The sequence below is a fragment of the Ruditapes philippinarum genome, unplaced genomic scaffold (genome assembly GCF_026571515.1).
Source record: "Ruditapes philippinarum isolate M1 unplaced genomic scaffold, ASM2657151v2 ctg38_1_1_1_1, whole genome shotgun sequence".
Classification (NCBI taxonomy): Eukaryota; Metazoa; Mollusca; class Bivalvia; order Venerida; family Veneridae; genus Ruditapes; species Ruditapes philippinarum.
Window position 1 is genome coordinate 66334 of NW_026860353.1, and position 27442 is coordinate 93775.

At 34.0% G+C, this 27442-nt stretch overlaps 1 protein-coding gene across 1 annotated transcript in view; it reads right to left on the reverse strand.

Annotated features, from left to right (window-relative positions):
* The window catches only part of LOC132759774 (probable ubiquitin carboxyl-terminal hydrolase FAF-X), a 60430-nt gene that overhangs the window by 4652 nt on the left and 28336 nt on the right, over positions 1 to 27442 (reverse strand). Inside the window, 33 exon segments of the mRNA XM_060751620.1 lie at positions 18 to 94; positions 350 to 443; positions 2750 to 2858; positions 3616 to 3724; positions 4261 to 4320; positions 5487 to 5639; positions 7364 to 7534; positions 8132 to 8283; positions 8616 to 8709; positions 8985 to 9126; positions 9465 to 9556; positions 9808 to 9974; positions 10219 to 10334; positions 10535 to 10599; positions 10887 to 10959; positions 11844 to 11964; positions 12603 to 12694; positions 13682 to 13767; positions 14304 to 14445; positions 15054 to 15227; positions 15726 to 15904; positions 16478 to 16579; positions 17016 to 17134; positions 17435 to 17645; positions 18125 to 18271; positions 18810 to 18900; positions 19163 to 19218; positions 19664 to 19772; positions 20788 to 20945; positions 22248 to 22385; positions 22706 to 22778; positions 24614 to 24705; positions 24985 to 25047. Of these exon segments, the coding sequence (XP_060607603.1) occupies positions 18 to 94; positions 350 to 443; positions 2750 to 2858; positions 3616 to 3724; positions 4261 to 4320; positions 5487 to 5639; positions 7364 to 7534; positions 8132 to 8283; positions 8616 to 8709; positions 8985 to 9126; positions 9465 to 9556; positions 9808 to 9974; positions 10219 to 10334; positions 10535 to 10599; positions 10887 to 10959; positions 11844 to 11964; positions 12603 to 12694; positions 13682 to 13767; positions 14304 to 14445; positions 15054 to 15227; positions 15726 to 15904; positions 16478 to 16579; positions 17016 to 17134; positions 17435 to 17645; positions 18125 to 18271; positions 18810 to 18900; positions 19163 to 19218; positions 19664 to 19772; positions 20788 to 20945; positions 22248 to 22385; positions 22706 to 22778; positions 24614 to 24705; positions 24985 to 25047 (3827 nt within the window).

The following is a 27442-nucleotide window of genomic DNA, read 5'->3' on the forward strand; positions in this document are numbered from 1 at the left end:
ATTTTGTAATTTCTTACCCATTAGATGTTTCATTTGACTGTGCTGGGGGTGACCAGTTGTTATAGGTATACTGGGCATTTCCTGGGTATGGTCGCTGTAACAAAGGAATTTTATACATAAATATCTGGCATCATTTTTCAGTATTGCTGCCCAATAACTCAGCAGACTTAACATAAGACATTAATGAAGAAAAGAATCTTCCCCAATTACTTTTACATAGTTTTTTTCTTTCCTACAATAAACAATTCTGATTACAGTAAACATTATTCTTAAAAACTGTATTTCTTACTACAATTATGTATGTCAGATATAAATTTCATTTTAAATACTAAGAGTATTAAACACTTACCCTTTCAAGTTCATCATTCAACCACTCTACAGCCATGGTCCAGCGTCTCTTCAGATCACTGTTGCTAAGTAACATTTGTTGGGCTGGTGGACAGCTACAATAGAGCAATAAGTATTAACATACAGTATACACCTATCATCAAGTTATATTTCTGACAAAATGAACAAGAGGGCCATGATGGCCCTGAGGTCGCTCACCTGTATATAGGCCCCCCCCCCCCCCATTGCAGGGCCAATTTAACCCAGGAGCTTTTCTTGCACAAACTTGGTAGACACCCATAAGAAGATGTTTCATGCTAAACATCTAAGCTCTAGCTCATTGGGCTTTTTAAAAGAAGATTTTTTTTAAGTTTTTACTATACACATATAGTTAAAAACAATGACACCCCTGGGGCCGGGCCAGTTTTGACCCCAGGGCTTTTATTTGAACAAACTTTGTAGACACTTACTAGAAGACGTTTCATGCTTAATATCTAAACTCTAGCTATTTGGGTTTTTTCAAAGAAGATTTTAAGTTTTTGCTATACACATATAAGGAAAATCAATGACCCCCGGGGCAGGGCCAATTTTAAACCCAGGGCTTTTATTTGAACAAACTTGGTAGACACCTATTAGAACATGTTTGATGCTAAATATCTTAGCTCTAGCTCTTTGAGTTCTTTAAAAGAAGATTTTTTAAGTTTTTACTATATGCATATAGGGAAAATCAATGACCCCCCTGGGGCGGGGCCAATTTTGATCCCAGGGCTTTTATTTGAACAAACTTGGTAGACACCCATAAGAAGATGTTTCATGCTAAACATCTAAGCTCTAGCTCATTGGGCTTTTTAAAAGAAGATTTTTTTAAGTTTTTACTATACACATCTAGTTAAAAACAATGACACCCCTGGGGCGGGGCCAGTTTTGACCCCAGGGCTTTTATTTGAACAAACTTTGTAGACACTTACTAGAAGATGTTTCATGCTTAATATCTAAACTCTAGCTATTTGGGTTTTTTCAAAGAAGATTTTAAGTTTTTGCTATACACATATAAGGAAAATCAATGACCTCCGGGGCGGGGCCAATTTTGACCCCAGGGCTTTTATTTGAACAAACTTTGTAGACACTCACTAGAAGATGTTTCATGCTTAATATCTAAACTCTAGCTATTTGGGTTTTTTCAAAGAAGATTTTTTAAGTTTTTGCTATACACATATAAGGAAAATCAATGACCCCCGGGGCGGGGCCAATTTTGAACCCAGGGCTTTTATTTGAACAAACTTTGTAGACACTCACTAGAAGATGTTTCATGCTTAATATCTAAACTCTAGCTATTTGGGTTTTTTCAAAGAAGATTTTTTAAGTTTTTGCTATACACATATAAGGAAAATCAATGACCCCCGGGGCAGGGCCAATTTTGACCCCAGGGCTTTGATTTGAACAAACTTGGTAGACACCTATTAGAACATGTTTGATGCTAAATATCTTAGCTCTAGCTCTTTGAGTTCTTTAAAAGAAGATTTTTTAAGTTTTTACTATATGCATATACATGTATAAGGAAAATCAATGACCCCCTGGGGCGGGGCCAATTTTGACACCAGGGCTTTTATTTGAACAAACTTGGTAGACACTCATTAGAACATGTTTCATGCTAAATATCTTAGCTCTAGCTCTTTGGGTTCTTTAAAAGAAGATTTTTTAAGTTTTTACTATATGCATATAGGGAAAATCAATGACCCCCTGGGGCGGGGCCAATTTTGACCCAAGGGCTTTTATTTGAACAAACTTGGTAGACACTCACTAGAAGATGTTTCATGCCAAATATCTAAGCTCTTGCTCTTAGGGTTTTTTAAAAGAAGATATTTAAAGTTTTTTCTTTCGGTTGCCATGGCAACCAGAGTTCTGCATGGAATTAAATTCTTTGAACAATTTTTAAAGGTGACCACCAAAGGAACATTCCTGTGAAGTTTGGATGAAATTAGCCTAGTGGTTTATGTGGAGATGTCATTTAAAGTAAAAGTTTACGGACGACGGACGGACGACGGACGCCGGACGAAAAGTGATCACAAAAGCTCACCCTGTCACTTTGTGACAGGTGAGCTAAAAACAGATTATGATTCTAACTCTCTTTTTATAAATTAACTGGTAAAGACATCTTATATTTCTTTATTTTGTAAGACATGAGGTCATTTATGCTTACAGCTTCTAAGGTGTAAAAAGACCACTAGCACAAGTCTACTCCTTAGTAGAGCCATTTAACTAGATCAGCCAACTTCCTCAACAGATAAAATTCAATGAACATGGCAGGTTATGAACCCAAAATGGTAGTGGCAAGTAAAACCATGTAAGAAACCTTACAATTCAAAAATTTGTTCCTCTACTTTGGAACAATGACTTGGGATTAAACAGAGTTTTTACTTACTGCATAAACAATGCTACCATCATTTTAATACACTGATATGCTCTCTTCTGATAGTGACTCTTAGATCTTTGTATTGTATCCAACAACCCATCACGATCATCTGGAATACCTGCAACACCAAACACACAAGTCATTTATATATAGCAACTAACTAGCAATGAAGACAGTAAACAAGAGCTCTCGGTAGGACAGTGTGCTTGACTATTTTCCATGAATAATAGTAAAAAAAAGCTTATAAAATGCAGAAATTCAAAGTTCAAAAAGGGCCATAATTGTGTTAAATACCATGTTAGTTTTAAGGGCCTTTGATAGTGACCTTCTTTAAGGCTCTTGATTAAATGTGTGGATGTTCCACTCATTCGCTTCAGTAGTTTTGGAGATACCTTGCACACAGAAACTTAAGCAAAAGTACGAAACTGGCGCCTGGGCGAGTACAAAAGCCTTCACTATTCCTTGAATAGTCCAGCTACAGATTATCTTTGAAATATTGATCGAATTCAGTAAACCTTCTCGAAACCACTATCTAATTGTACAATATCAATTAGTATACCCAAAAATTTCTATTTTTTTTTCTTTTCATTTCTGTTAGCTTGTAGTTTAAGCAAACAGAACTTGATCAACTTTTTATTTTGAAAACACAATACAGACTTATTGATCAGGTATTTGCCTCTCAGCTCAAGGAGTGTACATTCGACTGACATAAACTGAAAGTTTTCTTCAAAATTAAGCTTAAATAATGTTTAAACTAACACATTTGCATTTCATCTAAATATGATTAACTGAAGTACTAAAATAGTTTCTAATGCATAGCAAGTGTTTGGACAATAAATGGAAGTATAAACAGGTTCCTTGTATGACAGATTTACCTTTAAGAGCATTGTGTATCCTGTGATTTTGCCACGAGTCCTCTAGTAACAACATTTGTAGAAGAAGATCCAAGTATGGCCGCAATTCATATGTGTACGAATAGGCAACCTGAAATTTTATATACAACATCATTTAAATCATTCTTACAAACATTTGTTAACTAATGTAAAACTTAGTGATGTCCAAACAATGGCATTTTATTTTCCTAGCATGTTTTGATTTAGATGTCAGTAACATTTATTCAGCTAATTTCAAAACATATAAGGATCTTATATAATAAACAGTTCATAAGTACTACATTCTCATGTTCTCCGAAAATCTAATTAAATATTACCATGTTCAAAGACTTGGCACAAAATCATTGTATGCATGATTGTTCATATGAATAATACGTATTTTACTTATTGTCATATAATTTCCCTATATATACCCTTGTATTAATGGCTACACCTAGTTAACTTCAAATGCAATGATATTTAAATTTAGCATCCAACAGCTGAGTATGGTCAAACAGACATAGTGATATACACATGCATTAGAAAAGTGCTTGTTGTTGTCAACATTATGAGATAACATAATTTTCAAAATATTTTAAAGTTTCATTCTCACATTCCATTTCAGAACAACAAAATATCTTTACTAACCTGCCACAAAAGTTCACTGAGAACAGTAGATGAGAAATGTGGATTTTCCCAGCAACAATACTGAAAAAGAATTAAATTCACATAAAAACTGTCTTAATTTAAGCAATTTCTTCTCAAAACACCAACTTTGAGTTTAATATAAAGCCTCTCTTCGGTCATACATTATAGTCTGATTTTATTGACCTGTCAATTTTGAATACATTATAGCACTCATTTAAATATTCGATTTCACTTCGGTTCTGTCCGTGTAGTTTACGAGAATTAATATGGAGTAGATAACTTATGTTTTGAAAAGTCACACCAGCTTAATGCATAGGCCTTGTCAAATCTGCAACAACACGGACGGTAGAGTGATTGTCTAGTATATTAGGGGTCTGTAGTTCGATCCCTACTTTTGCCATTATTTTTAGGCCTACTCTTTTTCTTTATTTTGCAGTATATTTTTATGGTAATGGCTGAGTGCTTCCAATATTGTCTACACATATATGAATACACTAAGAAACATAGTCTCGATTTGTCTTGTGTTTTACGCCATTGAAATGACATTTTCTAATTTTAATCCGAATGAATTATAAATATTAATTCTGAAAGCATGTAAGACTTAACCTGCTAAATATATTTAATCAAAACGAACAACAATTCAAGCAATGCAAGCAATCATAGTTCCAATAATGTTGAAAATAGTTATAAATAAGAAAAAGGTACGCGGTCTCGATCTTACAACATGTAGGACACTTAGAAATCATTAACCCGTAGCCATTACCCTATTGTGCTATACCGCTCAGTATAATTGCTTCATGGGCACAAATTAGATTAAATCAAATCTCACTGATGCTCACTGCGTACATCTCACGGAAATTACTGAAAATCTTAATAATATATTGTGTGCATTGACCGTGTAATTAGTATGGAATTGACAGGTTAATAAAACCAAACAATATCTGTGAAAATGATTCCCTTTTGCCCTATAACTTTACCAAGAACTTAAGGTAAATTGTTAATCCACTGCTTAAAAAATTTTGGCTTCTAATCAACAAGGTATTGATATGTTGTAAGAAAATAATTCACACATGCAAATTCAAGTAGGAATTTTTACCATAAACTAAAATTGGGCAACAAATAAGTAACACTGCAGGGATATGTGGACTCCTATAGATAACCCTGACGGAGATTAACAAATGTTCATACAAGTTACATAACATTTCTCTGTCAATCAATATACATACTCTTAATAATTTGGTTGTATCCTCAGAGTTGTTACAATCTTCTAGAAGTTTCTTGACATAACTAGTTCTACTGATGAGTATATCAGCAACCTGTGGTTGTATTGGCATCAATATCTGGTCACCGTACGGGTTAGCTGCTGCTTCCTGGTTTGCCTGAAATAGTTTATACATAACATCATACCTGTTTACATATGAGTGGGATACAAGAGGCACTACAGGGCAAGCAACGCCCTAAAGGACTTAAGTCATCATATATTGGTCAACATTTACCTTATCTTACCTCTTTCTGTTACATTACTAACCTTTATAGTATTCATTTTCCGTATATAATTGCCAAAAGCTTCAAATACATCATTTAAAACACAGGTCAGGACAAAAAGCAGTACGCATTTTGTTGCCATTAGAATGGTCAAACAAAAAAAGCATTTACTTTAACCAGGACTCAAAGTTCAGTAGAACAAACACTTTCCTAATTAGGCCAATATATCATAGGTACATCATAAATCAATACTACTGAGAAAGGTCTGTATGTTTACACAACACATATAGTTATGTTTATTATCTTTTGCTTTTCTCATGTAGTTGATGACATAATGAAAAACATTCTGTACAATTTCGTATTCAGGAAGAAAAGTCAAGAATGTAAAAAGTTTCATTAGACTAGACTGGCGATCTGTTTTTACAATAAAACAAGAGCCATGTCAACATGGCCATCCCCCGCCGAAAGTGTTTGCTCATTGGAAGAGTGTATATGTAGTAGAGCAGAATAATTCAATTTTAAGAGGTCTTTTGGTAATGAAAACTGATGGCTGAAGTGATTACAGATTTGAAACCTATGTGAATACTGATGGCTGAAAATAACAAAGGGCAATAACTGAAAAATAATGCAGGGTAGGTTATCATTCTTGTGTGCTGCACCCCTCCTCAGTAAAATCTATCCACCTATTAAGTTTCAAGTTGATGCCTCAAATACTTTTTGAGATAAGCTCCCAACAAAATACTATGAAAAAGAACAAATGGCAATAACTCAAAAATTGTTTAGGGAAGAGTCATCATTCTTGTGCACAGCATTCCTCCTCAATAAGATCTATCCACCTATGACATTTCATGTTGACATCTCAAACACTTTTGAGTTATGCTTCACTCAGGTGAAAGTATGAAAAATAACAAAGGGCAATAACTCAAAAATTATGAAAGGTAGAGTTATCATTCTTGTGCACTGCACACCTCCTGAGTGATATCTATGCACCTATGAAGTTTCATGTTGATATCTCGAAGGCTTTTTGAGTTATGCTCTGGACAAAAATTTATTTTGAAAAATAACAAAGGGCAATAACTCAAAAATTATGCAGGGTAGAGTTATCATTCTTGTGCACTGCACTCCTCCTCAATGAGGTCCATCCACCTATGAAGTCTCAAGTTGATACCTCAAATACTTTTTGAGATAAGCTCCGGACAAAATAGTATGAAAAATAACAAAGGGCAATAACTCAAAAATTATATAGCCAAGAGTTATCATTCTTGTGCACAGCATTCCTCCTATATAAGATCTATCCACCTATGACATTTCATGTTGACATCTCAAACACTTTTTGAGTTATGCTCCACTCAGGTGAAAAATTAAGTATGAAAAATAACAAAGGGCAATAACTCAAAAATTATGCAGGGTAGAGTTATCATTCTTGTGCACTGCACTCCTCCTCAATGAGGTCTATCCACCTATGAAGTTTCAAGTTGATACCTCAAATACTTTTTGAGATATGCTCCGGACAAAAATGTCGGACGGAAGGACAGACGGAGACTATTTCTATATCCCCCGCCGCCTTTTCGGCGGGGGATAATGATGTAGATATACATATATTAATTTGGTGACTTACCACCGATGAGGTACATTTAGATGATACATCGCAACATCTTACAAGTTGTGACACTACAGAGTACAGCTTACTCAACTCAGCATACTGGTATTTGATTGGTGGACCTGGTCCCTCATCTAGAGCTACCATCATAAACAATGCTGGTACATTCAACTTCAGTAAATGCATTTTCTGTAAAACAAAAATACTCCCTGTCTAAGCAAGATTATCCAAAGGTTTAATTTGTAACATTCAATGATGAATTTACAATATGGGCATAGAAAGAACAGTTTAGTAAACCTTGCAGTGTTTCTTTCGGTTGTAAAAGTGGAAAGGAATTGTACATCCGGTGACTGGTATTTATACCCGACCCCGGTAGTAATAACAGAACCAATCCGATTATGTGCTATAAATAGCAAAAAGAAAAACCCAATTATTCGCACCAAAATAAACTCAAGTTATTTCTATGTAGAAATAATCGGTATTATTTAAAATCTGGGTAATGGGCTAGTTTGAACATTATTTTAGTCAAGTTCAAATATACAGTTATCTTAAAGGTATAACATTATTTTGCTTAATTATATAAAGGCAATAATGCAGATTTAAGAACCCTAGATATTTTTCCAAGACTTTTTGAAGAACCCATTTTCTTCATCAACCTTGTGGATATTGTGATAAAGTATAGAGCAAGGTCGGGCTGAATAATTATGAAATCTGACAAGACTTAACAATGCTTTCTTCCAGTACTATAAAGGTTAAAACCTATTAATGTAATGTAGATAAACCTACCTCAGCTACCCCAAGGTTTGAGTACATTAGGAACAGATGAAAGTATTGTTGTAGATGTCGACCATGCTCCGATACTTCTTTCTTTAGTAAGTTTAACACTGCCATCAATAAATGATCACTTAATGTTTCTTTAGGGTCTCCAGAATGACCAGCTGAAATACAGACATTTTTTCAGTGTTGTTCATTAATAACTATTTAAATCTCTAAATACTAGTGGAAACAACCTGTTCAGAGCTTTACCATCCACCGGACTGACTATATTGTCAGCTGAATGTTTACAGCATTGTCATACAATACGAAGAAATTTCTTATTTGGTTCAGGCTGTATAATTATTAAAAATTCAACAAGTACATAATGTAAAACTCACTTACTCTATGTTACCCTGTTATTACATGTAGAAATCTGAGATAAAATGATATAGATATCAAGCCTTATATGATACAATAGATATAAAGATAGAGTAAAACAAACAAAGCCTCTTACCATACAGTCCTTGCACTAAAGGTGGGGGACATGCACCATCATTTAGAGAGAAGTGAGCCAAACATACAACAACCTTGCAAAATGCATTCCGTACCTGTGAATAACAAATCAAGCAATGTTTATAGCTTAAATGAAACTGGTCTAAAATCCAATAAACCTTATTTGTCAATGTTAGAAGGCACTGTCAATAATGCAATTCTTTAGAAATAGAACGGACTGGCACTTTTTATTTATTCATATTAAATTTTATCTTAAACATTTCAAGTATTCACTTTTTTATTTTTAACGTCAAAGACAACTTTAAATGACATTCATGGTAGTTTTTTCATGCCGGAGTTCATATATTTAGATACATGTATTATATTTTACCTCAGAACTAGGACACTCTAGAAGGTACTCTGCAAATCTTCCTGGTTGTGAAAACATAACATTCTGTGCAAACCACATCCGTACTTTCTTACTAGACCTAAGGTTACAGGTTAGGGCCTCGTACCATTCAGTCGCTGACCCTCTGTAAAATTTAAACATTTAAAGTTCTTGAGTATATATCTAATGCTGGCTTTGGAATCATGCAGATACAATATAAATTGGTCATGCAAAGCTGTATAACCCTACTTTTTCATGTGAATTTAGTAAGTATTTGTTAGCCAAAGTAAATTGCTAGCAAATAACAGCCAATTGGCTATTTTCATGTTGTTCGTTTTTATCACAGGACCAGTAAAATCTTTTAGGGCTGAGGCAGCTGAATAGCATATTCAGTAAATCTGTCTGTATAGTGTTTGCTACATGTATATCCAGATATATATGCTCAATATTATCATATTATATCACGAAAGAACAAATTCTTACCTCAGAGATTTTTTAGTATGAAAGCCCACTGTAAAGAGGAATTTTGAAGCAAGTTCAGTGCTCAACAAAGCCAGGTGTTCTGCTTCTTGTGACTGAAATATACACAGATTGACTCTTCATATACATCATAGAATGTGTTAAACACGGAACTAGTGATATATATTGACTACAATGTATTTCTGCAGCCATCTAGATTTATAAGAAGCATTCAGAACAGTATGAAACACTTAACATAAACTTATAATGGATGTCAATAAGAATGAGGAACTTAAGAATGGCATCATATTTGATTGTAATTAATTATACACTGTAAAATGCGACCAAACTAAAAATATTCACTTACCAGTTTATCTTGTGTGTTACTAGAATGTGTATATATCTGGTTACAGGTCAATAATCTCTTCATAAACTGGAAATATTCTGCACTGAACTGTGTCTTCTCATGCATGAACATTATATTTTGTTTACGTACACACTTCTCTATCGTCTTTGGCATCTTTGGTTTAGGGGCTGAAACATTTAAAGACACCATTAACTCTCAAAATGCTAAATATTAAAACTGCTTGTAATTTGAACAAGAACAAGAAGGTGATGTACATCTATATGTGTATTATCTATAAATGGTCGAGCATCACAATATCATTCCTGGTACGTTACTGAACTTGACTTTAAAATTAAGTCTTTGTTAGATGGTTAAACTATGTTTTCTTTCTGTTTCTTGTTCATACTGATCAACAATTACAACATGACATACTGCTAATGCTAAGGTCTTGAATGGTCTTAGAGATTTTCTCATCCTCCACATCATCTACCCTCTCATAGAACAAGATATAAGCATTCCACCATCTCTTCTGACGTCTATATGTCATCCTGAAATACAATACATAACAGTCTTTACAAGATGCTTCATCTAATATAAAATCAGTTACAAGATAATTGAATATAATACTTGCTATTCTTAGAATATTTATTTGCAAAAATGGTAAATCTACCCCCCCCCCCCCCATTACAGTGTAACTCTTAAATACCAGAACATAATGTTCTGTATCTATCAGAAAGAAAATGTATACCTTTTGAGCATATGGTCAAAGACTTCACCCATGTACTCTCCACCAAAACATTGATTCTTCATTTCCTGTAAAACAATTCATATATCAATTGTATAAGGTAATAAAACTACAAATTACACCAGTAAAGAAAAATTGAAACAATATATTTTATAATAAGAAAAAGTTGCTGCAAATGAGTTGTTCACTCTGAGGTGCAAATGTGTCTTAAACTAATTTATCATTAAATGCATATGCTGTGGCTGGTATCTTAACTCACTTAAATTATATCAATTTCTATAATGGCTAGAATAAAAATCCAATATATTTTGATGAACATTTCTATTTTTATAGACAATAATGAACACAGACTTACCTCATCATCATCCATCTTACACTCGGAGACATCACCATCATCAAACTTGTACCATTTAGGTGCTCCTTCACCCCTACAATTTATATGTTTAAATATGTTAATATATACCTGCTGTAACTACATTTTAAGTTGTAGACAAATAATGTATAGAGATATGTTACGACATTGTAAACTTCAGAAAACCTTAAACGGATATTCAGACAAAATAATGACAAAAATATTAAAATGATCTTATGTACTTAAATCACGCTAAAATGACATTTCTTGAAGTTTCAGCATGAATTTTTTTTTAAATTCTAAATATTTTGGGTTTGAAGCGTAAATATATCTATATATGTTGAACAAAATCTAGACCCGAACAGAATCCCCAAATAGTTTTAAAACAAGTCACATGACTTGAACAAACCCTTGAAGTTACAATAACAGATATTGTTGATATTGCATGATTGAAACAAGTCTAAGTCATTCATTTGACATGTTCTTTACAATTCCAGAGTTTCCAAGAGTTCACTTTGACAACTATTGTGAAATCCTAGCGCTCTAACCTGACCCACGCGGGTCAAGTTAGGAAACCACCATTTTATTTTCTATATGGAGGAAAGTTTTGTTCCTTTGACTGTCTAATACATTCATTCTTAGGGCATTTACAGAATAATGACTGAAAAACTCAAAACTAAGAAATGAAAATATTGCCTGTGTCTCCCTTTAAGTTCTCCTCATTTTGTCAATGGTCTGGACAGATTCAAGCAACAAGATAATATCCCTTTGACATTTAAAAGGCCCGCCAGACAGTGTATTACTGGAGACACAAGCTTTTGTAACCTAGCTGGACAGTTTATTTACAAGAAGGCATCAAACATGCCTGGGCTGCATTCACAGTAACATAGGGCTGATGATTCCCAGTAACTTACACACTGTCATAGAAACCATGCATATTTTGTATAATTAAGTACTTACTTATGAAGGATATAGGAGTAATAATGTCCACCACTAGCTTGACCACTATGTACAACAACACCTATCAATTTATACTTTGTACTCTGTCCTTTATCATCACAGTCAGCATCAATAATCTCACCTGTAAATAATATAAACATCAAACTTTCAATATGTTGTTATCCATTTATTATTGGGTGAAAAAAAAACAAAAAAAAACTCTTTATTTTTTTCCAGTTCAATAGCAAAGAATAAGTAATCTTTGTAATGTGAAGATTATCTAGTTTAAATGTCACAAGGACACAGTATAGTTATGCTACAAGTATGGAACTAGGAAAATGATATACAATAATGATTGTAAATACATGTATTAAGCGAATTCCTTCATTTGGTAAAGAGAAAAGAAGTTGTATGCAAATCCAGTGTTACACCAATGAATGATTTAAGAAGAATACCATAAATGCAATATAAATAGTTGGGTTAAAATGGGAAATTTGTCCATACAAACAGAAAAATTTGACAAACTGAATTTTGTATCATAGTTTTTTCCAATAGTTAACAATAGTTAAATTCAAGTTGCATTTTATGTGTTTTGCCTTAGATTTTTGACTTTTATAGCTTCTACTTACTACATGTAAATATTTAATGAAAAGTGGATGAAGGATTGTTCCTGATCTTATTAGCTAGATTATCCAAACAACATCAACTTTGACAAATTTTTTATCAAGAGATGATTAGGTTCTTAAGACATACTTAACTTATAAAACAGGATAAACTTACCTTCTATTTTAGCCAGTCCTTGAACTGTATATGGTTCCATGTCAAATTCACGAGAAAACTCAAAATAATCATTGAACTTTATTGCACTTTCCCTACAAGAAAGAATATTTTTTATCACTAAAATCTCTAAAATATTCTAATAGCGAGCTCGACGAGCTGGCCCGAAGGGCCTGCTCGCAAAGCGAGCTTTACGGTAACGCGAGTACCTGCTAAGTGATGGTTTTGAAAACTTTCGTCCAAAGTACCGAATTGGACACATCGCAACCTTTCGAATTTAAAGATAACGATAAAAACTGAGGAATTCTGTCTGAAAACGGATGTGTAGACTGGTCACCCGCGCACGTCTATTGGAACTATAATTGGACAGGGAACCAGAATAACGGAAGCTGTGTATAAAAAATGAAAATCGAAGGCGCCATTTTGTTTGAAATCTGATAAATAAAAACAATTTTTTGTCGAGTTTTGTTGTGAAAACTATCTAGAATGAAAGAAAATGGTCTTACTAAGAAAATGAATCTGAACACTAATATCTTTTATTCAGTCGTTAACGCTGTACAGACGTTTAAAGTATTGTTTACGTGACGTCACAATGTAGCGCCAAACAGCGCGTGCAAAACAAACAAATCAAGTACGCTATTTTAATGTCGCAAACGTTTTAAGTTTTACATTTATTTCACTTTAAATAATCTATATTTCGCTTGAAAAATTATAGAGTGAAATAAAATAAACATAGTTTTATAAACGTTTTCAAAACTCGTTATTCATTTCACGACAGGGGCGGAGCCATATTTAACACAGTACGTGTGACGTCACACGCACTCGTCACTGCATTTGAAATAAAAATGAGCGATTATTTCATACTATTTCACGTAAAAAGTACATCGAGCTCGCTTTGAGGCTTTGCCTTTTTCATATTAACTTCCAACAAGTTAATGAAAATTTATTTTTTTAGAGATTTATGTTTTAAATCCTTCTACTATGATAAATACATGTATTTTAAAATACTGTTTTCAAGGTACAGAACAAAAACAAATTTTTCGTAAGAAAATGTTTACAATATTTAAGATCATGCTACCTACCTTTCCCAGTCATAATCAAATCGTTTCAACTGTATGGCTAAGATTTTAGGCAACTTTCGTATCACAAGTCTTTTCACAGTATCCACCTACAATGCCAATGTTCACACAATAAATTCTTTAGCTGTTATCAACATGAATTAAAATACATTTTATTATGTGCATCAATCATAAAATATCAGAGTTCATTAGTGACATATATCCTACATCATTCACTGTATGTCATTCATTATAAAGTATTGTTCCTTTAAAGCCTTTCATGAATACTACTTCAAACTGATAATTTTTTCATTTTTTTTTACCAGCACAACAGCCTAGTATGAATAGACAATATCCAACTTTTATCTTGATAAAAGTCAGCAGCTGCAAAATGAAACAGATTCCTGTTGTATCACTGACATGCAGTATATCTATGAACATCCTCTCAAACATGCCTAGAAAGAACTCTTATTCTTTAAGATTGCTCATTTCTGTGTAACTTGGCTATAATTATGAAACTATCAAAATTATTAATAAGTGACTGTTTTCCTGATAATTATATATTATATCCTGCAACAAAATATCAACTAAAAAATTTAACAACTTTGCTAGAAATGACAGTATACTGAATATAAAGTAAGCTCACCTTTTTATTACATTTATCACAGTGATAAGCATTTGCTCCCTCCAACAAGTCCCCCTTTACATATTGTTCTAATGACTCAAATAAATTATGGTGATTACGTATATCTACATTCAATGAAGTAAAAGGTTCTTCTCTCTGGTATCTGAAATAGCAAAAACACAACCATATATCTAGTCATAGTAGACTTCAATGGACTTGTCAGTCTTGTCTAGCTTCCATTTTTGGAGCTGTCCATTACAAATTGTGGGGATATAGAGATGAAAAATTCAATTAAGTCAGTCAATAGAAGAGAGCTTGATCAGGCTGTCTTGGAGGTATACTGGAGGGCAAAGTTCCAATACAGTTAGTTTTAACATGAGACAATGACTTTCAAGCTTTTATAGCAGAGACAATGACGCCCCTCCCACGAGAGTACATTCTTTAAACTGTACATTGATGTCTTTATATAAATTTACCATTCTTTTGATTAATCTTTTGAATTGTGATTTACACAATATTTAATCATTAAGTCTAAATACCTGAATGAGCACTTGCCATGAAGTTTATAAGTCCTTACATGCTGTTAATGTATTATTTAATTCAAAATCCCTTGTCGATCTAATCTTAACATTTATTTTCTATAAATTGGTTTACACTGACAAAAATTATTCTCAACCAAAGCCCTGTTGATCAGAAACAGAATTTCTCTTTTTTTTGGCCTGTGTTCACAGATATAACAAAACTCCAGTTACCATATAAAATTCAACATACCTATGTGGGCAGTCTTTGCAGATTTTCTGATCAGCAAAGGATCCTCCTAGCACTTTCTGGAGTATGGTAGGTTGTCCGAGTACTTTGAGAGCTTCATCAACACTGTCTACCAGGGAGTTAAAGAACTCAAGGGCATCATGTTGCTCCCTCAGGTTCACTGGCTCACCCCATAATCTAAAATATACACAATAAATACATACCTCTTACATGAAATTCTTTTTTCTATAGTTACAAAGAGTGGATAAAATAATAAAACAAATGATATCTACTGTACAGTATACACTTAAAATTGAAATGAAACTCTTACAAAAGTGCAACATTAATAAGGAAGTAAATATAATAAATGTCTTCACAGCTAAGCTGAATTTTGTCATGTAAATAACTAAATTCATGGGTTATATGGGTAAAATTACAAAAGTCAGACCAATGTTGCAAGTTTTGAACGTGCTAAATTAGTGTTCTTTACTGTTGTTTTTTTCTGTAGTTCTAATAATTTTACCATTATACAGTCAACTCGGTTAAGCATGGAGTAGAATGGCTATCATTGAAATATTTCATATTAAGACACACAGAAATGATGAAAAAGTTGGCATAGTTCTATACTGATGGCATAGATCATTTTATTCAAGACCTCTGGGACTTTTTTTAAAGTATATGATCACCATGACTTACTTGAAGTGTTTCCAGAATCCCCTGGGGACATAGTACTGTAGCTTACTGGCATAGAGATTACCAAAGATAAGCTGTATTTGTTTGAGTATACCCAGATTATATTCCTTCCTCTCCTCGTCTCTGTTAGACACTGGCTTCTCCTCATCCTTTCTCTCCTCCTCCGCCATGTCTACATTCGTCTGTAACAAAATCTTAACTTACTTATGTAATAACAAACAATACAAAATGGTGTGAAACATGTCAATGTGGTACTTCTTTTACTCAAAGTTAAGCATCAAGCATGTTAAGGTACAGTGTTTTTTCAGATTTTTTTCAGAAAATTGTGGGTTTTTTGGGTTTTTTTTTTTTTACAAAATTTATAAAAATCACACAAACAGTGCCAAGAGTTTAAGGTGTTTTACCAGCTTTGTACTGGTCAAGGATAACCTTTGATCTTTTCATATAAAGCTAGCAAATACCTTCATTCAATGTACCTGGCAAAGTAACAACTTGACGGGTAAATGGCTTGTAGTTAAGTATGGTTATTATTAGACCATAATACTATAATTTCAATTTGTGACTTTTTCCGTAGTTGCACCAATACCTCATTCTACCAACTGGATAATTGTTTTATGATAAGTAACCAAACTACTATATATTTGCAAAAATCATTTTCTGAAAATACAATGTAATTATATCCAAGGTCTAACATATTTTGGTCAAAACTTTTACAAGAGCAATATTTTTCTCCATGTTATAGTAGAAATATTTACCTCTCCCTCGCCTTTCTCCATAGAGGAGTAATCTTCCTCTACATCATCTGCAGCGCCCTCTACTGACATTATACCAGCTCGTATAGGCTCTATCATAAACAACTACAATATACAAGATACATAATAAATACAAGTCTAGAAATATTCTACCTCGAGTATAATAATGTTTCTTTATTAGTTGGGTTTTTAGTTACAACAACAGCTTTACCAACAGAGGAAAACCTCCGATACCACCTTGTACATAGATTTTGCTAGAAAATGACACTATAGTATAACAAACAACCTTCTAAGTAAGCTAAAGACATAAATGAATCTGAATCAGGCTTCCAACATTCATAACCATTTAGCTACAGAGACACCTTATCAAGTGTTCAAAGTGTTGTATTCACTACTAAGGTTCATAATTATAATTTTACTGATCAAAGTAGGAATGAATATCATACCAGTATCTTACCAGATTTTTTTTTTTACAATATTTTTTACAGATACTGTATAGCATACAGGAATGGTAATAAGTTTTCTCTCAACAAGACTTTACCTGTTGAAGAACAGAGTTCATGTAACAAGTAGCTCCTGCATTCTTGAGCCCAACAAACCCCTTTTGTGGCCTGGCACCAACTGGTGGTAAATACTCCCACTCTTGTAATGATACATCCCCTGAAAATAAACCAATCACTTTAAAGCACATTCATAAATTAATGTCAATATGTATAATAGTTATACTTAATGCTAAATTTAAGAGGCCAACAGTACTGGCTGGTCAAACTCCTGTATATGTGAACAGGTAAGCATAAATTGATATCAATATCAACTTTAGTGTTAAAGAAGTAATATAATTTCATAATGTTTCAAATTACAACCTACATCCAATTGTTGTCTTGTTACCTGATGCTCTTCAACCTCTTCTCAATCCCCTACCCTTACCATCAAGTTATATAAATTTGAATGTTTTCTTACCACTATAATACATATCAATAAGCATGGCTGCCAGAGATCTCAGGTTAGGTACACAGCCTGTACACAAGGCTACCTGAAGATCATAGGCTGCTATCACAGTGGCTGGGGATGTACAAACTGGTGTTGCCTCGTCTGTCGGAAACTCCCCATTCAATTTCCGACTCTGTAGCACTATCTTAGAAGCTGGGAACACAAAATCCTCCACTAACTCCTGTAACAAAATGTGATAAAGTTATCATAATAGTCAACAAATATTAAAAATACCATGCTTCCTGTCATCATATAATAACACTATTGCATGTTTTTAACATGTACTTGTCCTGCTTCCAATTTTGGATTTGTTCATTATCAAATTAAGAGATATCAAGACGGAAATTAGAAATAGCTCAGCCAACACTATACAGATAGTTTGGGACTAATCATGTTCCGTCCAAGCATGGTTAAGTGTTAAAGAAAAGTTAATATAATGCATTATTTCATAGAAGTATATTTATGCTGTACATGTGTAGGAAGGCCTTAAGCTTTTATTTACAACAAACTATTTTTGAGCTAACTTTATAGATTCGTCACATTTTGAAAATATGTTAATAGAATTTCGGAAACCCATGAAAATAATCATTTAAGATTACATATGCTTTTTTGGCAATATTATCTATGCAATTCTCTATGATCATTTAAATGTAAACTTACTTTGATGAGGTTTGCACCACCTTGTTGAGAACCCATTTGGAACTTTTTCTCAGCTGACTGGAAGGCAAGTAGCTCACGAGTGATACCTAAATGTCCTTCTAACAGGGTCTCTTCTACATTACTCTCTCCTGTAGTCAATACCTGGTCCTGATAATATAGTAACATAGTAAACTAGTCACATTACAAACCATAAATGTATCTGATAACAGAATATATTGTGAACAATGAGCTTAAACAATTATGTTTTCAATGAGCATAAACAATTGTTCATTTTTTCAAGTAATATATCAAGTAAGGGCTCCAGTACAATGTATCAAAGATACAATGATCCAGATTATTCTTGCTTTCTACATCATAGTTAAGACAATATTAAATCTTAAATATGAATTTTAATCATGTCTATAAAATGTCATTTTGCACAGACCAGGAGCAAGAAAATCTTGTGAATTTTAAAAAAATAAATTTATGTGCATGCAGAAAAAAAATGCTTTGTTTTAATTTCATTTGGAAAAGCTGATACTTAACAGAATGGTTTAAGTTTATTTCTATTCTACTTGAACAAGATTGTATTTTAACCAGACAATTATAACCTTAACTTAACTTATTTCTATCATATTAAAAGGTACTGTGGTCACTGACTTAATGAAAACTTAATCTTATTTATAGAACAATAAAATTCACTTACCCGAACCCGTTTTAACCATGTTATTTCATTATTTAGCAACACTTCAGCATTGGGCAGGTGAACATCCGTACTACATGCATAATTTAACAATCTACAAATACAAAATAACATATGTCACTTACACTGATAAAATATAAAGTACATTTTAAGGTCATTCAAAGACTGAAAAGGTTACAAACACTTCAAAAGATTCAAAATCTAACAGGTTTCCATTACACCACCATCTTTGTTATCACACTATGTAACGGCTTGTTAAGAATTATGCTAAAAAGAAGGGCTGAATATTTCAAAATTGCAACAAACTCCACTTATTTCAAAACTTTAAACAAACATCTTGCTAACATGGTACATACCTACAAAGAAGCTGGAAATATTCACTAGCCTGTTTGGCATTGTCTTTTGCTAAATTCTGTGGGGAAAATGAAAACAAAAAAATTAAATTAATAGCAACAGCAACTGTATTATTGTACAGATATATTTCTGCAACCCATTAATTGTTATAGCATTCATCGTATTTCAATAATAAACATACTGAATTTCCCTCAGTTAAACATAGTCTGTAATGCTCTAAGGACATGAACCCTCAATCCCTGAGTAAAGACCCAGGCACCTAAAGCAGTCAATACAGAACTTAGCAAATCTTCCTAAACACAGTAGGCCTTCATACATACATTTAAATTACTTGGAAACAGCTATAAAATTGGACCATCATGTTCTTTCGATCAATATTGTCTTATGTGGTCCTATATACAATGTATCTATATTCTCTAATTTTTGTAAAATAATAAGTAATATAACAATATTACAGATATTACAGAAGACAATATATCAAGGGAATAATTCTATATACTTACAGAAAGGACAGTAAAGAGTAGAGTTATAAAGAACACAACAGGTCTATGGGTGCTGCTACACTTGGTGGCCATCAGGAAAAACTGCTCTGATGATGATTGACGGACTGGTCTGAAATAAATAAAACCAATCATAAATTAATATTACAGTGTAACTTCCGAAAACCGAACACCCATGGGACTTGTCAAAAGGTTTCCGGAATTCAGAGGTTTATGATAATGTGGACAAGACTAAGCCACTTAATATCACTAAATGTCAAGGAAGATGTGGCCATTACTGTAATATCACATATAATAGTCTTTTAATCAAGATAAAGATGTGAATGAAAAGAATACATTTTTATCTTACCTGCAAATGCTTTTGAATTTCTATCAGTTTGTAGAAATGTTGTTAATTGCATAAACTTATATATTGTCCGATGATAGTTTATTAATTATTACATCAACTGCAATAAAATCCTTAAAGACGTTTGATGCATACATTGTCCAATTAATTGTCATTTAATCCGCTAATAAACACTTCATATTAACTGACCACCGTAAATTACTTTGATTAACCGCATCACTTCAAACATACCATTTCACAGTTTGTGATTTTAATGCGTCTCAAATTACACGATCAAAAATTGCATTGATTTGACTATAATTTTACGAAAATATCGTCCGGAATTCAGAATTTAGAAGTTCCGGAATTCAGAAGTATTATATTAATAGAAAATAGAAGGGAAAAAATCGGGACCGAAAAAATTGTTCGGATTTTAGAAGTTTCCGGATTTCAGAAGTTCCGGAATTCGGAAGTTACACTGTATATAGAGTTTAAAAATGTATGAATACCTTTTGTTTATTTCATGTTTATATTGAGTATGCCTTTTCTACCACTATCTCAATCATATACTGAGGCAGTGCGGTTAGAGTAACTTTTGTTCCTGGACTTGTTTACTAGAACATAATTGTACTTCACAAGGATCTGTCAACTTTCCTACAAGAACCATGTTGGAATCATTCCTTGGCATCAAAGAACATGCAATCATCAATTATCATTATAACACCCATTCCACAAGCTTTTACCTAACAACTTTTAATTTTTGTAAAATATTGAAACTCATAAAAGCAACCAAAATACATACTTATTTTTACAATGTAACAGGTTGTCTATGATGAAGAGTTGCCAGGCTTTGTCTTTATGAAGGGCCTCTGTAGCACTGGGACATAGTAACATGCATACAGTCAGCACTTCCATTGCCTCCCTTGCCACTGACAGGTCATCCTGATCTGGTGTAATATCCTGTATAATATATACACATTGTCGTATGTTTTAGAACACATCAGTAAATTCATATTACAATATCTCAGTTCATATGGAATAAACAACAAATGCTACTAAGAGGATCACTTCGGGTTTGAAGAAGCAAGGAGACAAATGGTCTAGTGGAAATGGTAACCATCATTTCAGCCAGTGATTGTAAGTTGGAGCCTTACCATTACTTTTTCTTTATCATATGTTATTATATATATATTATCAATATCCATACATTTTTGGATGTCACATGACACCATTAATTTAAGTACAAAAGCAAAAGAAAAGAATTGTCAACTTTCTTTAAGCTAGCTGGATAGCTCTCTGGTAAAGAATTGATCAGACCTATCAATATACCTGTATTGAAGGGAAATACAATAAGATGTATAATGGAAATACACTAAAGTTTCACGATTTTCAACATTACAACAGATATTTGCTCTCAATTTTATTATTAAAATCAATCCATATTTAAAGTAAACACATAAATAACAAATATAACAAATATCTACACAAACAAAGTGTGTAAGGTTAGTATCATATGTATTTCGTTACATTTTATTTTATAGACAGGAGAAATTTAGATGATCTTAAAGCCAGACAATTTATATTATTAGTTTTTGACAGGTTAAATGGCCCTTTATTGCAAACAACCATTTTTATACAGTCATCTAACCTGTCAGCAATATTAATATCAAATCTATAATACATCTTAATTCCTTTGTTAGAGAAAAAAAAGTGAGATTTCATCATAAATTGACAGCAGCTGTATACATAAAGCTATATAAACATCGCAATTATCCATAAGATTATGTTGATATGTAAGCAGGATTTCTTGAGTATTCAAGGAAATATTATAGAAATATTGCTGAAGTAGAAGGGAGCAAATTGGATGCATTAACATTTCATCATTCTAAATTTTGGACTAAAAAATGCCCATAATCATTTCAAACATTTTTTTAGATTTATGATGCAGCAAGCAGTCCACATAAAGATCCTGATAAGACTACCCAGATGTGCAGACTGATCTTGCTTTATGCTGGTAGGCAAATCATTGTATCTAAATGTTCCGTTGTTAACCCTTCACATCTTCACATGCAGTCCGAGACCAGACTCTATATTGTTGGCCGATTTACTAAAATTTTATCTTGAATCTCCAAAACTATAATAGACAGTTCAAAGATATGGAGGCTGGGTAAGTTGTTTAAGACATTCAGTAGGTTAAGGGTTAACAAAGGTAAGTTATATAAAGCAAAGTAAAAAGCAAAGTAAGAAGAGAGTTTGACTGACCTGTGACATTACCTTTTCATGCGCTTTATGAATCTCTTCATTAGAGGCATGAACTAAATGTAGGCTACCACTACCTGATGACCACGCTATCTTCTGTATCGCCTTTATAGTGTTTAAATCTGGTACCACACTCGTAGCCTGACAAGGAAAATAATTGTTACTATTCATTCAATTTAACAAAACTTACAATATACAGTATCTGACTTACAGCAATACTTTCTACCTTTGACTTTTTTTTCACACTTTCATATACATTAAGTAGAATACATAGCATTAATTTTCAATACATACAATTGAATCCAATAAAATTTCAAATGAAGAATCAACTTCTTCATAAATAATCAGCTAGTAGGAAATGTGCTATGTAAAGCAAGGCCAGTAATCTCAATTGAAAAACCATAGGTTATGACTGCTGAACTACAATTTAAGAAACTTGATCCTAGGCAAATCCTGCATACCTGTTCTGCTAACTGTTGGCCTAGTCGTATTGCAACATTTCTGGTTGTGAACTCTGTTGTATGATTGGGTATATATTAACGTTTCGGGCAGTATAACACATACGGGTTTTCCCTGTACTGTTTGGGGGACCACGAGGCCTTTACTGCATGCATAAACAACCCTTGTAATTTGGCATCCCAAACTCATCAGCACAGTTACACATCTTAAATACTGAAACTATCCCCAACCGTAACAGTCTATTAAAACCATCATGAATAAATACATAACAAAACACCGTATAACCTTTAACTTCTTTTTACATATTCTAACCATGACTTTATCTCATCGGACACTTACTAAAACCTTATCCATCTTATGATAAGAAAATAAAATGACCTGCGATATAAAACAAGGTCTCAAATTCATTCATAGGTAATATCAATTTTTATATCTCATGCCACTTCTTAAATTTCCTTACCTCAATGTTTCTCTTGAAATGTCTTGATTTCAGTGGCATAGAATATTTCCCTACATTGGAATTTATACAATGTTAGATGCAGGGGTTTAAGATAAGTTTTAACCCTTACATTCCGACCCATCATTCAGTACATAGCCATATAAACTAGAGGATGCTTTTGTAAAAAAGCGCATGTCTCCCCCACTGCTGAGAATAACTGTGAATGGAAACAGGAATGGAAATGGAGAAATCCGGAAATGAGAAAATGACCAATGGTCACTGTGACCTTAACCTTTGACCTACTGACCCCATAAACAAGAGGGATCATCTGCTCAATAAGACCAATCATCCTATGAAGTTTGAGGGTTGTAGGTCTAAAGGAACTCTAGTTATCATCCGGAAAGGAGAAATTAACCAACGGTCGCTGTGACCTTGACCTTTGACCTACTGACCATTAAAACAATAGGGATCATTTGATTGATAAGACCAATCATCCTATGAAGTTTGAGGGTTGTAGGTCAAAAGGAACTCTAGTTATCATCCGGAAATGAGAAATTGACCAACGGTCACTGTGACCTTGACCTTTGACCTACTGACCCCAAAAACAATAGGGATCATCTGCTCTATAAGACCAATCATCCTATGAAGTTTGAGGGCTGTAGGTCAAAAGGAACTCTACTTATCATCCGGAAACGAGAAATTGACCAACGGTCACTGTGACCTTGACCTTTGAACTACTGACCCCAAAAACAATAGGGATCATCTGCTCAATAAGACCAATCATCCTATGAAGTTTGAGGTCTGTAGGTCTAAAGGAACTCTAGTTATCATCCGGAAACGAGAAATTGACCAACGGTCAGTGTGACCTTGACCTTTGACCTACTGACCCCAAAAACAATAGGGATCATCAGCTCAATAAGACCAATCATCCTATGAAGTTTGAGGTCTGTAGGTCTAAAGGAACTCTAGTTATCATCCGGAAACGAGAAATTGACCAACGGTCAGTGTGACCTTGACCTTTGACCTACTGACCCCAAAAACAATAGGGATCATCAGCTCTATAAGACCAATCATCCTATGAAGTTTGAGGGCTGTAGGTCAAAAGGAACTCTAGTTATCATCCGGAAACGAGAAATTGACCAACGGTCAATGTGACCTTGACCTTTGACCTACTGACCCCAAAAACAATAGGGATCATCAGCTCTATAAGACCAATCATCCTATGAAGTTTGAGGGCTGTAGGTCAAAAGGAACTCTAGTTATCGTCCGGAAACGAAGAACGGACGGACGGACGGACTGACGGACGGACGGACTGACGGACGGACGGACTGACGGACGGACAGGGCAAAAACAATATGTCTCCCCCCGAGGTGGGGGAGACATAATAAAACAAATGCAACAATTTTACTACACCAGTGTATGAGTATTCACTACTAATGCAAAGAAATCCATAACAGATTGTTTAATTTACCTTCTTGTTGGTAAGTCAGCATTAGGTAGGAAGTTATTTTTGGTCAACATATTAAGTGCTAGCTGAACACCTCCACTTCGGATAAAGTTATACTGTAAAACAAACATCATATTTTTTTTAACAAAAACAACTTGTTTTTATATATTTAATGCTTTACACATTTCTTTTATCAATCTTTGTTACCAGACAGTAACAGAGTTGAAGTATAACAATTTGCATTCAAGTTAAATACTTTGTAAACATGCTTACAATAAATAAAAAGAACTAAAACATAGAGTTAAAACAGAAGAACAGCAACACTTCATTATTTATTTTTTTGTATCATATATGTAATTGCTTACAAAATACAGAGGAACTAAAGCCATGATTACCTGGAATTCAAATGCATCATCAGCCATTGGATCTTGTGACGGCATCAATAAACTGTAGGCAACCTAGAAAATAACATATCTCCATTACACAAACCATAGATAACTGATTTATAATAATTGCCATCTTCTAAGCATGATTCACTAAATTTAAACAAGAAGGTCAAATTGAATGATCAAATTACTTTTGACCTACTCATTCTGAATATATATTAACTTTGTAATCAAAATTGTTAATTCATTACAATAACTCATGACAGAAAGCTTATGTACAATTTTGCAATACTGAGAACTACAATAACATTTAAGATATAAAGGAAACATTTTAGTAACATGTTCTTCAAATATGCAAACATTTTAAGTTGATAGTTTTAACATCCTGAAAACCACATAGTATGTATAGTCTGTATCATACTAGTTTTGCTGGCTGTAGCGCTAACTTATTTATATTTTTTACTTAAACCAGCAGGCAATTTAGTAACAACTGTTTTACTGCAAGTGTATGCCAACTTCTCTTATATATATATCTGTAACACTTTAAAGACAAATAGCATTAGATAATTATACTGTCTACAACACAAATTCTTAAGGAAACAAGATATGTTTGTAAAACATGTATGCCCCCTATCAGCAGCCAATTAGTCATGTGATAAGGTTATTATGCATGACTTCTGACCCAGTGATCAAACAATTAATAAGGGTTATCAAGTATCTACTGTTCATGACCTTCAACACTTTGACCCCTTGACCCAAAAAACTCAATAGGGGTCATCTGCTGGTCACGACCAATCATCATACAAAGTTTGAAGTTCCTAGACCGAAGCGTTCTTAAGTTATTGATTTGAAAGGCATTTTACCTACAAGGTCAATGTGACCTTGGCCCTTTGACCCCTTTAACCCCAATATCAATAGGGGTCATCTGCTGTCATGACCAATCACCATACCAAGTTTGAAGTTCCTAGGCCTAAGGGTTTTTCATTATTGATCGAAACCGTTTTTACCTAAGAGGTCAATGATGACCTTGACCTTTGACCCCTTGACCCCAAAATCAATAGGGGTCATCTACTGATCATAACCAATCACCATATCAAGTTTGAAGTCCCTAGGCCTAAGGGTTCTTTCATTATTGATCGGAAACCGTTTTTACCTACAAGGTCAATGTGACCTTGACTTTGACCCCTTAACCCCAAAAATCAATAGGGGTCAATCTGCTGGTCATGACCAATCACCATACCAAGTTTTTGAAGTTCCTAGGCCTAAGGTTTTTCTTTCGTTATTGATCGGAAATCGTTTTTACCTACAAGGTCAATGTGACCTTGATCTTTGACCCCTAACCCCAAAATCAATAGGGGTCATCTGCTGGTCATGAACTAATCACCATACCAAGTTTGAAGTTCCTAGGCCTAAGGGTTCTTTTGTTATTGATCAGAAACCATTTTTACCCAAGAGGTCAATGTGACCTCGACCTTTGACCCCTTGACCCCAAAATCAATAGGGGTCATCTACTGATCATGACCAATCACCATACCAAGTTTGAAGTTCCTAGGCCCTTAAAGTTCTTTAATTATTGATCGGAAAAACCGTTATTGCTTTCAAGGTCAATGTGACCTAGACCTTTGACCCCTTGACCCCAAAATCAATAGGGGTCATCTACTGATCATGACCAATCACCATACCGAGTTTGAAAATCCTAGGCCTTAAAGTTCTTTAGTTATTGATCGGAAACCGTTTTTGCTTACAAGGTCAATGTGACCTTGACCTTTGAGTTTGACCCCTTGACCCCAAAATCAATAGGGATCATCTTCTGATCACGACCAATCACCATACCAAGTTTGAAGTTCCTAGGCCTTAAGGTTCTTTAGTTATTGATCGGAAACCATTTTGCTTACAAGGTCAATGTGACCTGACCTTTGACCCCTTGACCCCAAAATCAAAAGGGGTCATCTACTGGTCATGACCAAAATCACCATACCAAGTTTGAAGTTCCTAGGCCTTAAGGTTCTTTTAGTTATTGATCGGGAAACCGTTTTTGCTTACAAGGTCAATGTGACCTTGACTTTGACCCTTGACCCAAAAAATCAATAGGGGTCATCTACTGGTCATGACCAATCACCATACCAAGTTTGAAGTTCCTAGGCCAAAGGGTTCTTTAGTTATTGATCGGAAACCGTTTTTGCTTACAAGGTCAATGTGACCTTGACCTTTGACCCCTTGACCCCAAAATCAATAGGGGTCATCTACTGGTCATGACCAATCACCATACCAAGTTTGAAGTTCCTAGGCCTAAGGGTTCTTTAGTTATCACTCGGAAACCATTTGGTCTACGGACCGACGGACCGACAAGTGCAAAGCAATATACCCCCTTTTCTTCGAAATGGGGGCATAATAATGTGTGTCGCTTAGCACTCAAACATTAATACAAGCATAGGATATTGGGCTTACTAGTGAAGCTATGAGCTTT